Raw genomic sequence first — 22,930 nt, 5'->3', positions numbered from 1 at the left:
CAATCAAAAAAGTTTATGAATTAATATGACTGACGATTTCGTCGTAAATAAAATGAGTTACATCCCTTTGCCTTACGTTAAACTTCCAAGATCGTGGAAGACTCAATTTCATTGGTCGAAAAAGACACACCTACGAGGTCACTCACATGTGACCTCAAAGTGGGTTTCGTTAGATCTCCCACGCGACATACCAGAAACAGGAGAGATGCGAGATCGATTATTAATTAGATTGCTTGCATTTTAGCCCATATGTTCTATTTCTGGTAACAGCTGCCATGTTTGTTGATCATCAAGCACATGTTTAAACTTGATTATTTAAAAAATGTTCTGATTTGTCAAGAAGTTTCCAAGGACGGAAAGTTTTCTAATGTGTGACTGATGGCAAGTGATGGCTTTAGCTCATAATATTCCTTTTCAAAAGTTTACTACCAAGTTTTCCACCGGAACCTGTGTCTCACCTGCACTTGTTTAAAAAGTTATGTTGACTGCGGCAAACTAAGGTGATAAAAGGAAAATTGAAAACATATGAAAGTAAAAAAACCTTTCTCAATAACCAGACTAATGTTCAGTATAAGAAACATGCTGCTATATACTGTAAAAGCAAAAATTTTCGTGGGGATTTAATTTTGTTTAATTTGTGGAAAGAATATATCCACGAAATTAAAGACCCAACGAAAATTTAACATCCATGTAATACCACTTACATTTTAGGAAACCAGGAAATTAAATCCCCATGAAATCTTATAGAGAGACAAAACCACGAAATTTTAACCCCACAAAAATTTATGTTTCTACAGTAGCTATTTTGTGCTGATGCAGCGTAAATCAATCATCAATCAATCAGTGAATGAAACGGATATGCCATCAAATCAAAATTTACACTTTGTGTATCATTTTTATCCTGTGTTCAACTGAATTGTTTTTGATTCACTAACACACATTGTAAATGTATATTCTTTCATAGAAACATGTTTCTGAGAAGTTAGTCTCAGTTTAAAGAACAGGCATATCCTAATAATAGTCAATTGTTAAAGATTGAAGTAGTTTTAAATTTTTAATTCACAGTTTTGACATTCTAGAAAAAGTGACATTTCAGCAATACTTAATAATACACTTTCTGTGGTATATTGTTTATACTACTGTACTGCACGAAAGAATGAAGTAATCACATGTATTGATATTATCTATATTTTGAGTCTACCAATCTTATTGCAATGTCAAGCTAGTTCATTATTTTCGGTCCTTTTTCAAATAACTTTACATCTTCCTTATATTTGCAACAATTTTCAGTCTTAATATACATATATCTCTATACAATTGTATTCTTTAACCTGTATATACAAAATCTATAAAATGATTATTTTTGATGTGTTGATATTATTAAAAAGTTTGTTTACAGCAAAAAACATGAATCTATGTTAATTTTCAACCATTGTCAGGTTCAGGTTTAATGTTTGATTGTGCAGCTGCTTGTTCACTGAACACACTTTTCATGCCCAAGTCCATGGCAGATGATACAGTAGATAAATCTGAAGTACCAGTCCCTATACTGGGCCCTGTCCCTGATGGTAGAGATACTACTACTATCTTCTGAGTTGGTGTTCTTGGTATGACACTTTGAGTCCTTGGTAAAGACCCTGGGTTTGATGATGAGACAACTTTTACGATAGTTGGCGTGTTTCCTAGTGATGACGGTAGAGACTGTCGTATCTGAGGTGACATGCTGATGGGTTGACCTGGTGTATGTGTTGCCCGTGGCTGGGATGACATGACAATGAATTTGGGTTGAGATCCTACACCGGGTGTTCGTGGAAATGGTGATTGATGTGTCATTGTAGGACCTGCTGATCCTGGCTGCTGTAAAATGATTTGTGGTCTGGCCTGAAAATACATAAACAATCATATCAACTCAATCAATTACTCACCAAAATGTAATACTCAAAATAAATAAAGGACTGAGCGATATACATAATATTTATGTTATATGAGTTTAAGACAAAATTACCACAGAATTAAGCCACCTTCCAAAACCAATAACAACAATATCAACTCAAATTCTCAAAATAATGAAAAATGCAAGGAAGAAACCGAATTATTAGAAGATCTTCAAACAGGGAAAAACATGAAAATTGGAAAACAAAATTTCTATAACTCCTAGAGGGATAATTTTTGAAACGAATTTTTTTTTTTGCATTTTTGCCTTTTCAGATATTCTCTTTTCTTATGGGTGTGAAGATATTAGACAGTGATTTTAATTTAACCTTTACATGTTTTATTTGGATTCTGGTGGCCATGTTGGTTGATTAGCAAGAGCAATTAACAAAAATCTAATAACCTAAGGATTATTCAGCCTAAATATGGTTGAAATTTATCTTTGTGTTTTTCAGAGGATAAGATTTTTTCTATTTTAAGAAGGTTGATGACAATTGCTGTTGTCAAGTGATGGCAATGTCATAAGGCAAGACAAGCTTAAAATAGGACTCTAAAGAGGCACACACTGATAAGTACTGAAACTATTTACCTGTCTACTTTTTGGACCTGTTTGTTTATATTTGCATTAAATCAACTTAGAAACAAAAATAACTATAGGTTTCAGTATACATTACGAATAAATAAAAGTACAAATGTATAAAATATTTTACCTGACTGAGGTTGAGCTGTGGTCTTGGAGGCTGAGCTATTCCTACCATTGACCTTGAGTGTTGTGATTGAGGTGATATTTGTGGTGTTCTTCTCTCTCTTTCCACTGACTGGTGTATATGTGGACCAAGATATCCAAACTCTTGTATATACTCCTCAACAGTTACTGATGGTAACATTGTATTCTTCAATACTGGAGACAGGTATTTCTGAAAAAAAATATTTCTACATTTTTACAATCAGGCAACATTTTTTCAAAATCATTTCATGCAAGGTAAGAGTTAGATCATCCCATTATATATGTGAATTCAGAAATATTATGTGTTGTTTTGACAGAAGTTAATAAACAAGAGGCTGTCACAACGACAGCAAACCGGATTTATTAACATTTATTTGTGTCCTGGCAATATCACAAGAACCATTACTGATGAATGATGAAAGTGAAAATCGTCAATATCAAATTTGACCTCCATTTTGTCATCAGTATCAACATATTAAAATTTGAAAAGCTTAGATTGAATGGTTTATGAGTAAATGTAACAACGTGAATGGAAACGTCATTTTACGATCTTTCAAGAACCATAACTCCTGAACGATAAAAGTCAAAATCGTCATTATTAAACTTGACCTCTATTTTGTCATCAGTAACAACATATAAAAATTTTAAAAGCTTTGGTTGAATGGTTCATGAGAAAATGCACGGACACGACTGGAAACACCATTTTTCAATCTTTCAAGAACCATAACTCCTGAACGGTAAAAGTCAAAATCGTCATAATTGAACTTGACCTCTATTTTGTCATCAGTAACAACATATTAAAATTTGGGAAGCTTTGGATGAACAGTTCATGCGTAAATGCACGGACATGACTGGAAACTCCATTTTTCAATCTTTCAAGAACCATAACTCCTGAACGGTAAAAGTCAAAATCGCCATTATTGAACTTGACCTCTATTTTGTCATCAGTAACAACATACTAAATTTTAAAAGCTTTGGTTGAATGGTTCATGAGTTAATGCACGGACAACATTTGATTGCCGCCCGCCTGCCCGGACGCCCGCCGTAGATCCCCAAATCAATAACCGACATTTTTGTCACAAAAATCCGGTTAAAAAGACCTAATTGGTTGTCCAATATGGTTTTTTTTTACAAATACATGTACACTTAATATATAAAAAAAACTATCCCTTTTTATTTTTCCACTGCGATGCTTTAAACCATTTAAAGTAAAATGTTTTAGCTAAAATAATGAATTTTGAATATGGTCAGATACCACTAGGCTTTATAATAATATTATATTTTTTTATTTTTTCTCATTTTGATTCTCATTCTATCAGATTCTATTTTCAACACTTTGTAATGCATTTGTTCAGCAGCCCCTATATAAATACTTACAGATAGAGCTTTCTTTATATTATCAGCAGCTATTTTGTCAGCATTATTAACAACCAGACCTTCCATTGTAGCCTTCATCCTGTCTGATACATACTTCACTCTAGGTACAAGAAATGTTCTTACAACCTACAAAACAGTAATTGTATACATATCGGCAAACTTTTGAAAATCACAATGAGATTTTTAATTTGTGATAACAATTTCAAACGTTACAATTTTTGTGGCTTTTAAGTGCATGCTGTTTTGTAATCTAGAAAGTGTGTCAATAAAAAAAACAACCATTTGAACTGGCTTATTTACATTTGTTATTTTGGGGCCTTTATAGCTGACTATATGGTATGGGTTTTGCTCCTTGTTGATGGCCGTAGAGTGACCTATAGTAGTTAAATTCTGTAGACCAACACCTGAAGTAGTGGTTTGTGGTAGGGTTATAAAGGAATGGACACCTAAGGGTATTCACAGTTGATTTTAAAGAGATTATGTTGTGCATGTCCTAATTTTCTGTCAGGGATGTATACCCCAATATCTCTATTACACCTAAGGGTATTCACAGTTGATTTTAAAGAGACTATGTTGTGCATGTACTAATTTTCTGTCAGGGATGTATACTCCAATATCTCTCTTTTTTCTATTAAATGCAAAAGTAAGCTTTTTTCCCCCCCCCCCTTCTTGTATGATAATATTTTTTTTGGTCTTACAAGTTCTTGACCTACTGAGTAATAATCAGAAAGCCATTGATTGATAATATTGTTTCAGCTGTAAGAAGATTTTTATTAGGTATTCACAGAGCCTGATTGGTTTTCCCTGGAATTAGATTAAGTGACATACTCTTCACTTGAATGCAAGAGATTTCTCTATTATACTTATATTTGTATGTAATATAGTTTTCATTATCTGATTCTTTTTTTGACAGTTTATACATCAATTATCATATCATTGTTTCAATAAAAGGTTAGGGTTACTTTCAATACAGCCTCTAAACAAATAAAATGTGTACCTCTGCACCAAGCTCTCCAAGGCCAGCAACAGCACCATATTGTGAAGCTAAGGCAGCTTTCTCACTCTGTATGGCAGCACTAAATGTTTTGGTAATCCTAGACTGAATATTGTTGATATTTGTGCTGAAATTTCTGAAAAAAATATTTAAATATAGTCAAAATCAAAAGTGATATGTTTGTCAATGTCTTGTGATTTACAATGAGATAACTACATATGTAACACCAATTGGAAAAACATTTAAAAATAAATATAAAAAAAAAACAGATGATGCCCCTGCTTGCATACAACCATATGAAGGGACATAACTCAAGATCAATAAAGTGATGCAACCCAAATTTGTACTTGATTTAAGTTTTGTGGTAATAAGTAATGTGTATAAGTTTCGTGACATTTGGTTGAGGCAACTGAAGTAAGAGAAGGAAACTGAAAAATTTTGTAAGTTTTCCATTTAAAAAGGGGCATAACTCTAGAATGGTAAGGGTGATGCTACGAAAATTCAAAATTAATCTGTATGTTGTGGAACTTAGCCATGTGTATAAGTTTCATAACATTTGGTTGAGACAAACTTAAGTTAGAAAATGGAAGCATAAAATCAGTTCTGTTTTTTTTTTATTTCTCAAATACTGTATAATACAATTTGTTTAACATTAAATTCCCCCTAGTTAATTTTCGTCCAGAAAATTCTCTTTAAGTTATTCAACCATATTTCATGCAACATATATGTGTCCAAAGAGTAAATGTAAGACAATAATTTATGCAATAAGTATCGGTAAAAACTTATTATTCTGAGAACTAAATACTTACTTGCACATCTGTGCCATAAGTCTAGCAGCAAAATCTCTTAATGCCCAGTGATTATCTGCTTCAGGTCTCATACACAACTGTTTACTTACAATACAAGTACAAACAGCTGGTACAAACTCATGCAACTGAAAATATACAAAATTCATATTTTGTTTTTAACATTTAACATTATAGCCATAGATTCAGTTTTGCCTGTATTTCATTCTCAAATTTAATAACTGCACAACTCTTTACAAAATTCCTGTTTTTCTTTTTTATGTAACATGATTCAATTCAATTTTATATATGCTGTCAAAAAAAGGCAAGCATCATCAACATTAACTATAAAATTTCCCATCAAATTTTGTAATTTTTCCTTTCCTTGAAAATGAACTGCTTTTTCACTTTTAGATCAAAACAATTGTAAAACTTATACTAATTTTTATAATACTAAAACTTACATATTTTTCGAGGTATAAAGTCTGATTATCCATCAAGGATTTGACCATCCTCATCAGGTAAATCAACAAAGCCAAATTATTCTGTACAACATTGGTCTTCACCTAAAATATTGATCCTGTTATATTACATCACTATTGAAAATAGTAAACTTGCCAATACTCAATATAAACTTATATAACTTTGATGACACTTTTAGACAAAGTTTAAGCATTTTTTCAATGATTGCTTAGTTGTTTAATATTTATTGATAAGTGAATGGTTTTGAGGCCCTTTATAGCTTGCTGTTTGGCGTTAGCCAACGCTATGGTTGAAATTGTACTTTCACCTGTAATGGTTTACTTTTACAAATTGTGACTTGGATGGAGTGTCTCATTGGCTCTCTCTCATACCACATCTGCTTATATATATATCTATTGATCAAAACTATGACCTCCATTGCAGTAGAGGAAGTTGATATCAGCTGATTCTGTCTAAATTAAATTAAGTTTTCAACTTTGCAATTTTGATCTGTTATATATTTTTTACTCTTTTACAGGTATATTTACAATTAATTTTAAATCATTGCAATATGTGGATAAATTAATCATCAACAATTATACAGATGACATAATAATTTTATTCAATACCAACCCCTTCAGATATAAAAGTACTAAATCTTGGCAACATCTGATGTAATCCAGGATCTGATGATAAACTCTGTAAAGCTTCCTAAAATAAAACAGAAATCAATGTTAAATGTGTGTATGTACAATCAAAAATGTACATAACACAGTCAATAGAAGACAAAATGTGCAAATCACTGCATTTACATAGGAAAAATTCTTTCATGACATGCTCTATATTCATATTAAGATGGGTATGCATTATATTTTCATAATCTTTATACTGAACATTAGTGATGTTTAAAACTTTGACAAATGATGCATACCTACATTGAATTGTCCCAATGTAAACTGTACAAATACAAATAAATTACTTGAATTTCATGACTAGAATCTCTTGTAGAAATTATCATGTTTTTTTCCAGCTTTGATTAAAATACAACTGATGTTAAGTTTTAAATTCAATTCTGTCAGACATCAAGCATGTGTTCCCAACGTTTTATTGGAATTTAAACAAGGTATTGATTACTAAGTGAAAGAAAATCACAATATTAACCTTTTTGGTTATTTTCAAAAAAACAATTTATTATAACAAATGTATCATGTTCCTTGCTAGAATATCTAACTATAACATCTTATAAAAATGACTTAATTTTACCAGGATAAGAAATATATTTTAAAATACTATATAAAATCTTACAGATCTCCTTCCTTCATCAGCACCAACACAAGCCTCTGTAATCTCCTTGTAATACAACTGTTGTTCCTGAAAAAAATAAAATATTTACATATAAACGTCTTAATGGGATGATTTCTAACTAATTTTACCAACTGATTTAAAAATAAATGTAAAGATAGCAACTTCTAAGACAAATAAATAATTCTTCAACAAATAAAGGAAAGAAATACACTGTAGTTTATGTAAATTATAAATTTGTATAGCTCTAAATGTAATAAGGACCTAATAAAATCAGTTTATAAATAACCCCTATTATTGTATAGCAATATAATATTTCCCACAGAACGTAACCAAAAGTTAGCGTGCAATAAATTCTAATATTGCACTAGTGCAATAAATCTTCAAAATTCATGACGTCATCAACGTTTAAATCTTAGTTTAAACCAATTTTTACTTTTAAATATTATATTGCTATACAATAAAAGGGTTATTGCATGAATATTGGGGAATCTTGTCCCTCGTAGAACATATATTGCACTCGAAAGCTCGTGCAATATAAAATTCTACTCGGGACAATATTCCCCAATATTCATGCAATAACCCTATATTATTTAAATAAATATGGAAGAATTTCTTTGCTATGGGTTACTTTTCTCACTGCCCATCAGTAAAATCTTGACAAAAGATGTCATCCAAATATAAATAATGTTTAAAACAACCTCCAAACAAATTCCAAACATACTCATAACTTCTAACCAAAAAAGAGCTCATGACCTTAATATATGAAGCAATTTAAGAAACTGTTACCTCTGCAAAACACTCATTTCAAGGCTTCTGGTATTAAAATGGATATACTACCAACAGCAAATTATTTAATTTGACATATTACAATGCATTACGAAAGCCTGTATTTAAGTGGTTGCACAGTAAAAATAAGACATATTACAATTTAAAGAAATAATTTATTCTTGCCCGACTACAAGCATACTACAAAATACAAACCACAGATAATTCATGGGTAGATAACTCCTTGACTTTAACCAAATCAACAGCTTTATGTCGATGCCGAGACTTCTCTGGAACAACAGGCTTCTGTGGTTTGTTGTCAATAGCTGTCTTTACTTTGGTATCTAATATCTCTTTCTTCTGTTGATCCTTGCTGGCTTGAGGAGGATTTTCTGGTATTGTAGGCTGAATACCCTCAATACATAACCAATGAGCTAAAATATCAACAACATATCTATATTTAATTTTGTTTGATAAGTGTTATTTTATGATAAAAAATAATAAATACAAAAAGAGGTGAAAAATATATTTTTTAAAGTAATGTTGTTTAATTTCAAATAACCTTTTTTCTGCTTAATTAAACATGTTAAAGCAGATGATTAATGCTGCCAGTATGTTTTTCTCAATCTTACTTATCTTGTAAATGAATCATACTAAAACAGCTGATAGAAAAACATTAAATGACAATAAATTTAAATTGCCAAATTCCTATCTACTAATACATTTTTTGTATATATGATATCACCAATTAATTTTGAATGCACAATGCAGAAAGCAAACTGTCACTCTTTGGTATGCTTTCTGTTGCAAATTCTAATTAAAATTAATTTTCATCTGTATCATATGAGAAGTTATTTTTAATGCTATAGTGGATTTCAAGATATCAATATACATAGATTAAGGAAAATATGTCAATACATAAATATTGGATTTCTCTGTATTTCATTTTGAACCAAAGACAGCATTTGTTGAATATTAAAAATTTGTGATTCGTCTTTACCCCCAAAAATGCACATCTAGAAATAATAATAAATTTGCAGTTTGATAAATAATTGCACCTTTCAAAGCCACATCTAGAGGGACTTTAGGCAGTGTAGTGTTGATGATATCTGATAACTCCAACTCTTTCTCCTCAGTAAAATGTAGCTCTCTTCCACCCCCACTAGCAAAACGGAATGGTACAAATTCTTTACTGTGAAATCCATAAAGAGGCTGTAAAATATTGAAAATTTGATGAAATTGTATAATTTACCAAATGGAAAGCTACTTCTGACATTTCTTAGATTATTTATTCATAAAAAAACATGATAAATACATCTATATACATTCTATTAGATTTATTAAATTTTCATAGATTTCTAATAATTTTTTGATTCATTCACTCTCTTTTGAAATGTTTGGTGCACATTTTATACAAATATAAAAACAGACACAAAATTTCATGTTTTGCATAATCATGGTAAACCTTTCTCGTCACCACATTGTACTAAACAAAAGATATTTTATTTCCTCTTCTCATGAAAAGACAAATGTAGATAGTCTCTATCTGGTTGAAATCATGAGATATTACAACTTTTGTTGCCTACTCTTTTATCTAATGGCATGTACTCTCTTCAAAAAACCATTTTGTAATGATCAATTTATAAGAAATAAATTGTATGTAACATGATCAGTCTCTTTGATCTGCAACTTATACTAGTACTGCATACATGTATTATACATTTATCTATGTCTAAGGATAAGTATACCTCCACATTCTTTAACCTCAATGCCTGATCAAAATCAGAGGTTGACAGCTTCTGTCCTTTCCTATGTCCAGAAAATTTGATTGCTTCCTATAATGTACAATTCACAGGTAAATTTGAAAAAGCTGCACATGTATAAATGAACATGAGGTTCCACTACATAAATAAACTATTTCTTTAGTTTATATTTGTGTCTGACTTAGTATCATGTTTTTTGACAAATTACTGAACTGAAAATAAGTTTCTTGTTTGTAGTAACAAACTATAAATCCTTGGTCTTAAATATAGTAAGTAGTATAGACAACAAAAACGAAAAATTATGCAATTTTTAAAATGTTTATAAAGGGGCAAAACTCATGAAGGCAAAAGTGACCCTTCCTTAATTTGAACTTGATCCATATTATGTTGTTATTATTATTGTATGTAAGTTTCATAATATTTGGTTGAGGAAAACTAATGTAAGAGAAAGGAAACCAACTTTGGGAGGTACAGATGGATAAGGGTAAAATTTAAGCAAAAAAAATATAAAGAAGGCAGAAAACATAAAACTGGATTTCACCATCCCCTCTACATCTATGAGTAGGGTATCTTATTACTTGCACACCTGTACTAATTGCTTAACTCTGTATGTACAGTCTGCTGCTAGATACTGTGCTGCATCATCTGGCAATCCCACAATCCCAACTTGCTCAGAGACGACCTTGACAGACTCTGAAGTAAGATGGCTGCTGATCTTATGGTCCTTGTGTTCTTTATCAGCCATGATAAGTTACATTTTCATGTCTTTTGGCAATATTTATCCTACAATGTATAATTGATTCATTTAGTCAAATATTATTAATACATTATTACATATTGATTTGTAAACTACAAAGTACATTATCATTGTGCCAATTAAAAATATATGTGTGGTTTTAGTTACCCTACCTACGCTACTTTTCAGTCTTCATAATAGCAAATTCTTAAGATATTATTTATGGCATTTTTCATTAAGCAGTTACAAAAATTGCAGCAAAAAATTAAACATTTGTTTTTTCATTACAAATTTTATTTATTGCACTATTAGTTATTACTTTATGTTATGGTACAAAATAAAACCCAAAAAGTTGATTTGGTTTGGCCCCAGATGACTTTTAAAATGTTAATATCAGTGAAAAAGCTCTGAATTATGTCCCTTTGGTGCAAAAATGCCATTTTTTGGCATTAAAATTGAAATATCTTTTTTAACTCATCAGTGACCTATATATTTTTTTTATTGTTTTCAAATAAGCTATACATAAACTAAATAATTGTAAAATTTAAGCGATTTCTGCAATTTAGTTCTTTTTTTATTGCAATAATACCTCTATATCTCCTATTAATTCAACAGAAAAATAGGACTTGAACAAATTTGTATGCTTCTTTTGGAGGCAGATTGTGAGCTTAAATGAATGGTGACCCCATTTTTTATTTCAATTTTCTATTAGGTATATGATAAAGTTCATTTATAGAAAAATATAGCGAAATCTTATATTAGAAAAAAAAATGATTTATACCTGAGAGCCTCCTTAACAATGGTTAAAGACATTATGTTGCTCACATAAACATGATAGACTTGAGCAGTGTAAAAAAAAAAAAAAAGAAAGAAAGAAAGAAAAATCCCTACCTACATGTACCTTCCCTTACTTTTTTTAAGATATATACATGTACTGGTAACTGGACCAAACATATTATTTTATTTGGTCTTATATCTTAAAACGAATCATGTGTGACTTATGGCATTATTAGTAAAAAAATGTATTTTGCAAAATTGGCATATCCCTGTTTGATTTTAGACAATAGTGTTTTTTTACTGAGTTTACTAATACTATTAAAGTAAATTTAATAATCAACTCCCTATACATCAGTTCAACAAAATTTTACTTTTCTGGTTTCTTGATCAACACCATGATCATTAGCAGGAAGCTAAGTCAGTAAGTGGTCATCAAAGCTTGTTATGGTATATGTAACCGAATAAGATGCTCCAAATTCCAATATACATTGTATAAAACTGAGAATGGAAATGGGGAATGTGCCAAAGAGACAACAACCCGACCATAGAAAAAAACAAAAAAAACAACAGCAGTTGTACATGTACATGTATATCTTAAAATCTATTTTGGATAAAATTAAAAAATGCATTATACCTCAACTGTTTAGATATGTATTTTAGTAGTGCTTTGGCACTCACACCACATCTTCCTATATCTTTGCTAGTATTTCAATATGCCTGTCAGGCTGTGTAACATTGTTATATATCTTGTCTGCATGTTTGTGTTTTAATGATTTTATATTCGGTAAAAAACTCTTTCAAAAATACATGTATTGCTATATGTGAACCGAATCAAAATAAAACTTTCGTATTCGTATTGGTGTATCCCATTGTACATGTACGTCAAATAGTGGATTATACTTAAATTGAGGTATAAGCCACTAATTTATCACTCATACATGTCATATAAATTAATAGTTATTCTTGACCTGTACAAGTTCAGATACATTGTAATCATGCAGTATGATGTGGATACCTTTCCATCATGTTCATATTGACTATTTTTAAAGGGGTCAAAGCAGAAGATTAAAATAGCCTTCCGAGACGTCATAATTATTTGGACAAAAATAATTAGAACATTATGTACATGTATACATAAAATGTATAAACCTGGGAGTTTACAATTACAGATTTAATCACTAATCAGATTGCTTTTAGTTTTTCAATAAATCAATCCTTGAAAAATAAAATTATGTTGAAAAATAGTCCGAGATTACTCTGACGTCCAACGGCTGTTTTGCCAGACAAGCTGGGGCCGTGGGACGTCAGAGCTCGTCCCATATCAAAAAGTGGATATTTGCCCACCCAAAATAGATGCGCTGCTTCGTCGCTTCTGATGCCGACTGATGGCCTTGGAATTATATAAATCGGGCGTCAATCTCTTCATTTATGTAAGTTTCACCTACCTGCGAACCTTTATTTTTCCATATTTTAACAGTTTTCACAGTGACCCATCGATTTCGGCATTTTGACTTTTACTTTCAAATGGGTGCAATCAACAGTTTTTTTTTCTATGACGTCACATTTTGAGGGACCATGCATAAGTGACCCTTAGTGGTGGACTGATTAATAAAGATACTTGTATAAAACTAGATATCACTGGAATCAGAATGTTCACTAGTTTATAATGAAATAAAAATAATGTGTACTTTTAATATATAAAAAATATTCCATCCAATGAACATGGGGGAAAAAAGGTCTAATTTGAACAACAAAAACTTGAAACCAGGTCATGTGCACACCCATGAAGACATGATCCATGCACATTTTACATAATCAAAACTGTATGAAATTTGTAGGTTTTTACCTGGCCTTTCAAAAAAATCTTGTTTCAGGGTACGGTTTCCTGCTCCAAAAAGAGCTACAGTGGCTGCAAATAAGTTTTCAATTTTCACTGCCAAAAAAACAGGTTGTTTACAGTGTTGTCTCCCCTCAAAACATGTAAAGTTAATATAATTTCAAAAATTATTTCAATCATTCAACCTGTTTTAATTCAAAGCTAATTAACTAATTTTTACAATCAAATACAAAAAACATGATACTTTTTCACCAATTGAGTAAATAAACAGGGGTTTCCCTCCATGGTTATTTTTAGTCGGGGAATAACCCCTAGTTTTTTATACGAAACTGTTTATAGCACCCAATGGCAAGAGAGTTTGTGGTCTTGAGACTCAAAATATGCAAATATTTATATTTTTTCACCTCCTTTACAGGAGATCGGTATGAAGCATTTACATGTTTATGTAGTTCTGACCACGTTACAATCTGAAGCTCTCGGACATTTAGATAACTTGCATTGTAAATGAACGAGGTGTTACAGTATGGTCATTTGCATAAATCATCACTGTTTTCTCGTGGTCACGTGATTATCTTCGAAAATGAAAGGCAAAATGCTGAAATCGATGGGTCACTGTGAAAACTGTTAAAATATGGAAAAATCAAGGTTGGCAGGTAGGTGAAACTTACATAAATGAAGAGATAAATGAAAAATGAACAGATTGACGCCCGATTTATATAATTCCAAGGCTGTCAGTCGGCATCAGAAGCGACGAAGCAGCGCATCTTTTTTGGGTGGGCAAATATCCACTTTTTGATATGGGACGAGCTCTGACATCCCACGGCCCCTGCTTGTCTGGCAAAACAGCCGTTGGACATCAGAGTAATCTCGGACTAGTTGAAAAAATAATCAACCCGGTTTTTAAATTATGCCTATCAAGTTTAAGACTGCAATTAAATTTCTGTTCAAAAAGTGCCAAAAGGGGAGGTAATTACTCTACTCTAGTGTTTATGCAAGCAAATGAGTTATGGCTATGAAGGAAAAACTGTACCTGCTGTCCACATGCCTGTCCTTGAAAGCATTCAACAAAGTGTCAAAATCAATGCAACATTTAAATTATTTGCACGAAACACAGCCCCAGAAGGAAATAATTCAAAACAGGTAGCTGAATCTTTTTCGGCTCGAAACAACCGGAAGCAGAGTTATTAAACTAATATATAAACAAGTTCGGAATGAGGAATTTGTTCCGGATTCCTGAATATTTTTTTTTTTTTTTTGCTTTTTAAATGTTTTAAAACTATTATGTGAGAGCAATATTAGTAGGAAATAAAAGGTTTAAATAGTTAAGATTAACAACACAGTCACATAAAATCGCCAGATGAACGAAACTATGGTTATTAACTTTAAACATTTTGAAATCATGTATTATAACATTATAAGCAACACGACGGGTGCCGAGTTTCACTTGTTGTCGAGTATCGAGTTGCGAGTTAGGAAAATCGAGTTGCGAGTTAAGAAAATCGAGTTGCAAGTTAAGAAAGTCGAGTTGCGAGTTACAAAAGTCGAGTTGCGAGTTAAGAAAGTCGAGTTGCGAGTTACGAAAGTCGAGTTGCGAGTTACAAAATTCGAGTTGCGAGTTACAAAAGTCGAGTTGCGAGTTACAAAAGTCGAGTTGCGAGTAACGAAAGTCGAGTTGCGAGTTACAAAAGTCGAGTTGCGAGTTAAGAAAGTCGAGTTGCGAGTTACGAAAGTCGAGTTGCGAGTTACAAAATTCGAGTTGCGAGTTACAAAAGTCGAGTTGCGAGTTACAAAAGTCGAATTGCGAGTTACGAAAGTCGAGTTGCGAGTTACAAAAGTTGAGTTGCGAGTTAAGAAAATCGAGTTGCGAGTTAAGAAAGTCGAGTTGCGAGTTACAAAAGTCGAATTGCGTAAAAATGTGGAAACTAAAATATTTCAATTTTTTGGGGTAACTGATAACATTTCGGAATGATGATTTCTTATAGAATTGTATATAGTGTTGTTGATTATTTTTGTGGTTTGGACTCTATCTGAGTCTCTTGTAAAAATAAAATGGACTAGATAATCACTACGTTTAGTATTTTCTGAAGAAGCAGATAGCCTTTTGAAATACAGCAGATGGCTTGCATTTTAATTATTTTTAAATTTCATACATAGCACCGTCGTATTAAACGTAAAGGGACATAGCAACTAAACTATATTTCATATATGTAAAACACCCCTTCTGCAGATTTCGTATAAAGTGGGCTTTTGGGGGCAGCTGCGGAGCCGGGCAATATTCGTTAGGGACCGCAAAATTTATTGTTTGTCAGTGACACTCAAAATTGAGGATGTTAAAATTATATATGTCTTATGCATTGGCTAGAAATAAAGGGGATATGATGGGCGTGAATAAAACCAGTTTAAACACGCCGCTTTTTTGTGTCTGACCAATTTCAGGAACCTTTAGCCTTTGTTGCTCTTGTATACATTTTAATTTTGGTTCATCTTTATATTTAGCAGCATAGAATGGCGTCTACATTCTTTATTTATCTATATTGTGTTTCGGGCCTGCTCAGGGCTCCCTCTAGATGTGTGATTTTTCGCTGTGTTAATTTGTAGACCTAATGACCTTTGGTTGAATTGTATATTTTGATTTGGTTGCTGTCTTTTTGACTCATTCCCCATTTTTATTCTTTATTTTATAAATGTAGCTGTCAAAGATACTATTGTAAAAACTATATTTGCGCCATTTACAGGTAAGATTTAATTGGAAAGTATAAAATGATTATTACTACATCATGATTTCATACGTATTTTTTTAAAGTCAGTGGCAGATCCAGAAATTTTCATAAGTGGGGGCCCACTGACTGACCTAAGAGGGGGCCCGCTCCAGTGACGCTTCAGTGATTCCCTATATAAGAAAACACTTTTTTTCCCCAAAAAGGGGGCCCCTGGCCCCGCCCCCTCCTAAATCCGCCTCTGAAAGTATTGGGTAACTTATTAAACTGAGTCACTTAGGTTTAAACTTGAGTTATATAGACGTGTTCACATGTTTGATATTGTCAATTATAAGTTATTTTAAACTTAATTAAATTAAACATCAACCCAACAATGTTAGATCTGTAAATTTGCTTTCGCAAATTTTTGGTTCTTCCCTCGCCGGGATTCGAACCCATGCTACTGTGATATCGTGACACCAAATCGCCTGCACTATATATATATATATGTTATAGAGTAAAATTACTTGGATTGTAAGATGATGAAGTTCGCAATTTGAATATTGCTTATAGTGATTTTTTGTATAGCTCTCCCTTTCCATTCTTAAAAAGTCAATATACATTTTAAACCTAGATACTTATAATTGTAAACACATTCTATTATATCTTTTTCGCAATACAAATATTCTTTTAAAATTTTTCCAGGTTTGTTAAACATATTAACTTTGGTTTTAGATAGAGTGACCTCTAAACACTCGTGTTTGAAAGACTTGCCTTGGAACTAGACAAAAAATAACAAGATGAGGCACTCAATTTTGCGGTCATTTATATCAACAGCATCTAGGGTTTCATTTAATGCATCCGGTTAAATTCTTTTATAAAAATCTTAAAAAGGTTGGGATTCAAAATATCCCCTTCGTTTACTTCAATTTGGGAATACAAATTAGAAGTAAGCACATTATCTATTTTCGCACATAATTCACTTTTATTATACATATCTGTCACGATTGCATGGAAATTACTACCTATGTTTGGCGGCAAAAACACACGTTTTTCAAAACGATGGATGTAATAATGAAAACGGAAAATATCGATCTTCAATCGGATTTAAAAAGTCTATATATATATATATATCGATGTACATGTAGTTTTAAAAAGATTAATCTTATTTGAATCGATCTTTTTTCAAGGTTTAAATGTTTAGATCGATCGCTTTTGTCAGGTGAATGTTAATATATATTCAGATATGAAAATAAATCTGCGCATGTTCGGCGTGTTTAAAAATGATGGATGGAATACGAAAAGTAAACATAGATTCGGCTATTTTTTTATTATCTTCTAAATCAATAAGTTCTATTTGTTTGCTGCAAATCCTCATCTTCAAACGCATTGGCCGTGATATAGCCTTTTTGTGCTAATGCGGCGTAAAGCAACCAACAATCAATCGCATTGGCCGTTCGTTATTTAGCGATAGATATATAGTTTACACACATATCTTTGTTTAATGACTTGTGATGTACGATCCAAAATAATGATTAATAAGTCCATACGAAATTCCAATGAGCAAACTATTTTCTCAATGATTTTGCAATGTGTTATAGTTTGCGCGAGATGCAGAATTTCCTTTACTATTCTATTTTTAGGATTATTTGTTTACGAAAGGTAATTTATGGTCAGATCGGTTCTTTTTTTTTGTTGTAGTGTAAACGCATTGAATTAAATAAGATCGATCTTGTCCATTTTAAGGATACATTATTTTTTTTAAATGCTTCCAGAACTTAACTTATATTAGACTCTAATAAATAAGTATCACATAAACTGTTTCAAATCCCACAATCACGGGAATAACTAAGTTCAGGTGCATGCATGTTTTGTTTATCAAATGTGAATCAAACCTGAAAATTCGGTGTAAACAATGTTTTTTTAACTCGCAACTCGACTTTCTTAACTCGCAACTCGACTTTTGTAACTCGCATCTCGACTTTTGTAACTCGCAACTCGACTTTCTTAACTCGCAACTCGACTTTCTTAACTCGCAACTCGACTTTTGTAACTCGCAACTCGACTTTCCTAACTCGCAACTCGACTTTTGTAACTCGCAACTCGACTTTTGTAACTCGCAACTCGACTTTCGTAACTCTCAACTCGACTTTCCTAACTCGCAACTCGACTTTCGTAACTCGCAACTCGACTTTTGTAACTCGCAACTCGACTTTTGTAACTCGCAACTCGACTTTTGTAACTCGCAACTCGACTTTCGTAACTCGCAACTCGACTTTCGTAACTCGCAACTCGACTTTCGTAACTCGCAACTCGACTTTTGTAACTCGAAACTCGACTTGCTTAACTCGCAACTCGACTTTCTTAACTCGCAACTTGCAACTCGACGATAAGAAACCCTCACGGGTGCCACATGTGGAGCAGGATCTGCTTACCCTTCCGAAGCACCTGAGATCACCCCTAGTTTTTGGTGGGGTTCGTGTTGTTTATTCTTTAGTTTTCTATGTTGTGTCATGTGTACTATTGTTTTTCTGTTTGTCTTTTTCATTTTTAGCCATGGCGTTGTCAGTTTGTTTTAGATTTATGAGTTTGACTGTCCCTTTGGTATCTTTCGTCCCTCTTTTATAAAAAAAAAAGACCTTCAGGCTACTTTTTTTTCTGGTATGAAGTTACAACTTCATAACGTTGAAGATACCGTTCTGTTTCCATACGAGGAGAATGTAAACATAACATATCACAGAAAAGTGCAACTTTCAAGTCCTTTCAATAATAATTCAAATTTTGCAAATTTTCATGTCACATGCAGTTTTGTGTCTTTAGAATGTTTAGCGACAAACTCGAGAAAATGTGAAAGTGATTAAAACCATGTACATTGATATCTATACTGTTAGATGGTGTTGCAGGGAACAGTTAGTTTGGGTGTCAACTGTCCTCTGAAAGATCTAAATATTGAAGACAATATAACAACTCGTGGCAGCATGTTCCACTTTACCAATTTAAATGACCACTATTGAGGGGGGATAAGAGGGGTCCTGATCACGAAATCCGGGGCTTAAAAACAGCCAATCCCGAGGTCCCGAATTTAAATTAGTTAAATCCCGACATCTCGAAATTCGAAAAAGGGAATTCCCGGATCTCGAAAGGGTCAATCCCGAAATCCGAGCTTAAAAACACCCGATCCCGAAGTCCCGTTAAAGGTCATATCCCCTCTCACTATTGAATTACTTTTTCAAAAGAGATCGGTGCTCAGCTGCCGCTAGGCACTTTAGACATAAGTTTTTCACAAATATTTTTTGCTATTTTTAAACATCATTTACAAAGTTATCTGGACATGCACGTAAAGGCGCCGGTCAAAACTCTTTAGTTATCAAATGCCATTTGTACACTTGTATATCCTTCTTAGTGAATGGAGAATATAATTGTATACAACATTATATTCCACCTTATACTAGTATAGAAACTGGATTTTTGGTTCAATCTGTTAACTTCTATCAACAAATACTTGAATGAACCTCAACATGCTCAAAACTCTGACTTTGATTCTGAGATACATGATTTTTATTTATTAGTTGTTGTTGGCCTTCAACAAGCTTGGTCTTCAACCGAACTACAACAAAACCCTTGTCAAAGTGCGCCGTCCTATTGACTGTACTGGATGTATAAATACACAACCACGTCACGTCTGGTCTGGTCTGGTTTTAGACGAGTCGACGCTCTGCAAGTGTTGGCCATGCAAGTTAGTCTTGTATGATTTTTAATTTTAGTTTCTTGTGTATAATTCGGAGTTTAGTATGACCTCAATGATCACTGAACTAGTATAATATATTTCTTTGGGGGCCAGCTGAAGGACGCATTCGGGTGCGGGAGATTCTCGCTGCATTGAAGACACATTGGTGGCCTTCGGCTGTTGTCTGCTCTATGGTCGGGTTGTTGTCTCTTTGACACATTCCCCACTTCCATTCTTAATTTGATTAATATAAAAAAAAGAAGATGTGGTATGATTGCCAATGAGACAACTATCCACAAAAGACCAAAATGACAAACACTAACAACTAAAGATCACCATACGGCCTTCAACAATGAGCAAAGCCCATACCGCATAGTCAGCTATAAAAGACCCCGATAAGACAATGTAAAACAATTCAAACGAGAAAACTAACGGCCTTATTTATATAAAAAAATGAACGAAAAACAATATGTAACACATAAACAAACGACAACCACTCAATTACAGGCTCCTGACTTGGGACAGACACATACATAAATAATGTGGCGGGTTAAACATGTTAGCGGGATCCCAACCCCCCACCCCCTAACCTGGGACAGTGGTATAACAGTACAACATAAGAACGAACTATAAAAATCAGTTGAAAAAGGCTTAACTCATCAGATTGACAAAAATACAAGTGAACGTGGCCGGGTACTTATACATCCCGACACAAAAAGACACAATGAACAGATCTGAGAGTACTCGCAGTTATCTGACAGCTAGTTCAAAACCACTAACAACTAATAAAAAAATCATGCATCTAAGACTAAGTTTGTTAATCATTGTTGTTGCACTGCTAATGTTATGGTATAATGCCAAGTGCGCCGCCTCTGTACTATTTTAAGATTGATAAAAGGAAAGAAGTTCATGAGCCAACATCCTCCCATTTGACAGCAGTATCAAGGTCCGCTTTGGAATCCATTTCTCGGTATATCAAGGTATCATCAGAAAAGAGGTTTCTTTTCTGTGCAATTTGTGTTACTACGTTTTTTGATTGAGTTAAATCATTCCAATTGATATTTTACAGTGTGTATTTCTATGATGTGATGTTATACTATTGTTTCAGAAAAGGTGATGGTTTGGTACCACAAAACGTTTAAATTCGGTGCAATTGATTTCACCTGTCCTAAGTCAGGAATCTGATGTTCAGTGGTTGTCGTCTGTTTATGTGGTTCATAAGTGTTTCTCGTTTTTCGTTTTTCGTTTTTCGTTTTTATATAGATTAGACCGTTGGTTTCCCCGTTGGTTTCTATCTTTATAGCCTTTTCTTATTCATGAGTTTCCTAAGTTTGTTGTTTACCTTTGTTAGTCTGTGTTTGTTGTTTACCTTTGTTAGTCTGTGTTTGTTGTTTACCTTTGTTAGTCTGTGTTTGTAAGTATACCTTTAACTTAAGATGATCAATTTTATAGATGTCCACACTTTGTGTTGATAGTATTGCATTTTCTTATTAGGTGATTTTTTATATTACCCCAATTTGCTTCTTAGTTATCATATAATTTGTGATCAAATGTTTGCCATCAATAACCTTCCATATGCATATGCAACGCTATCAAACAGATGCTGTCATATTTGCAAAAAGCTGTTAGGATATCTTCTTTTCCACATTTAAGGTAAAGGAAAAGTCCTCGCTACAAGTGATTAAAAAAATATATTAACTACATAGTATGACGATGTTTGATCACTACTTCGTGTGAAACGGCAAATTCAGCATAATCATAATTAAATGGAAATGGGGAATGTGCCAAAGGAACAACAACCCGACCGATAAGCAGAAAATAGCCGATGGCCACCAATGGGACTTCAACACAGCGAGAAAATCCCATACCCACAGGCAGACTTCAGCTGGCCCCTAAACAAAATGTGTACTAGTTGAGAGAAAATGAACGTCACACTAAAACATATAAATGGACTAAAATTACAAAAACATACAAGACTATTAAAGACCATATGACCTGCCTGGGAACAGGCGCAAAAATGCAGCGAAGTTAGACAAGTTTTGTAAGCTCAACACTCTCCACACCTCCAGCCAATATATAAACCATTTTTTGCACTGAGTATGATATAGTTTTAATCTGCTAACTCACAAGTTAAATAGTCAGTAGGAATAGATTTCACCAAACCAGATACAATAATACCAGCCGATAAGTCTTGTATCATAATTCTAAATGCTGTGCACAAGTTTGCTGTTAAATCTGGCCGTGATTCAAATCCACCAAACCTACAATTACCGCACTCGAAGCAACACATACGGTACCATGAAATAACAGGGGCAGCTTAGACTGAATACAAAGTTTTAACATAAATTGTTTTCAGTCTGATATAAATTTAAAATGGCTTCTCCTGAAAAAGAAACCATTGTATGTTTGCTTTTTGATATTTTAGCATTGTAAAACAATATTTTTTAGCATTATATCACCGAGGCATTATTCTGTTTTATAAATTGTGTCAGTTATTCAGTAGTAAACTGATTGAATCAATTTTGATGTGTACAATTTCAAAACACCAAGTAACTCTGGTTTGGCTTTTTCAGTAAGTTGCAATTGTATTTCAAACATTGACACAGTCAAGCATTAAACAATACACACATAACCAATTCCATGAAATAAGTATTGGATGGATAATTACTCTCTTGCATGTAAATACTGGAAGTTGTAAATTCATTTTTTTTTATTTATTCAAAGTGAATGAAACATGACGGGCGTCATTAGTGAATTAGGATCAGCTTTCCCTTTATGAACAGATGGGATCACCCAATGTTATGATTGTGTTCGCGTTATGCACTCAGTTTTCTTTAACTTTTTTTCTTGTTGTCGCCTTTCGTTTCTCTGTAACTTTTGAATGTCACCTTGAAATCATCTGCCTTTTATTTAATCAGAAAAATCTCCTTTAAAATATAGAAAACACGTATGCTTTTAATTATTTAATTTTTTCAAACTAAACAAAATCTTTTTTAAATCAAACTAAATCAAATCATATATCACTTTTAAATGTTAAAAGGTCGAGA

At 32.8% G+C, this 22,930-nt stretch overlaps 1 protein-coding gene across 1 annotated transcript; it reads right to left on the bottom strand.

Annotated features, from left to right (window-relative positions):
- Positions 1-1,041: 1,041 nt before the first annotated feature.
- On the bottom strand, positions 1,042-14,651 carry LOC139488344 (transcription initiation factor TFIID subunit 6-like). Its single transcript, XM_071273874.1, has 13 exons — positions 14,491-14,651; positions 10,697-10,893; positions 10,096-10,182; positions 9,406-9,559; positions 8,564-8,781; positions 7,583-7,648; positions 6,911-6,988; positions 6,280-6,381; positions 5,840-5,964; positions 5,034-5,166; positions 4,037-4,162; positions 2,643-2,849; positions 1,042-1,881 (listed from the first exon to the last, which is right to left on the bottom strand). The coding sequence occupies exons 2-13, from the start codon at positions 10,853-10,855 to the stop codon at positions 1,426-1,428; spliced, it is 1,911 nt and encodes a 636-aa protein (XP_071129975.1). The 5' UTR covers positions 10,856-10,893; positions 14,491-14,651; the 3' UTR covers positions 1,042-1,425.
- Between the last annotated feature and the right edge of the window lie 8,279 nt (positions 14,652-22,930).

This window comes from Mytilus edulis, chromosome 9, assembly GCF_963676685.1.
Source record: "Mytilus edulis chromosome 9, xbMytEdul2.2, whole genome shotgun sequence".
Classification (NCBI taxonomy): Eukaryota; Metazoa; Mollusca; class Bivalvia; order Mytilida; family Mytilidae; genus Mytilus; species Mytilus edulis.
The sequence above is the reverse complement of the archived record's forward strand: the minus strand, read 5'-3'. Positions and strand labels throughout refer to the sequence as shown.

Excerpts from the sequence above, each read along its gene's own strand:
- LOC139488344 (XM_071273874.1), bottom strand. The coding sequence starts at position 10,855 with ATGGCTGATAAAGAACACAAGGACCATAAGATCAGCAGCCATCTTACT. Across the intron at positions 6,382-6,910 it reads GTACTTTTATATCTGAAGGG|GTGAAGACCAATGTTGTACA; the intron begins GTTGGTATTGAA and ends TCAATATTTTAG. Across the intron at positions 5,965-6,279 it reads CTTTATACCTCGAAAAATAT|TTGCATGAGTTTGTACCAGC; the intron begins GTAAGTTTTAGT and ends GTATATTTTCAG.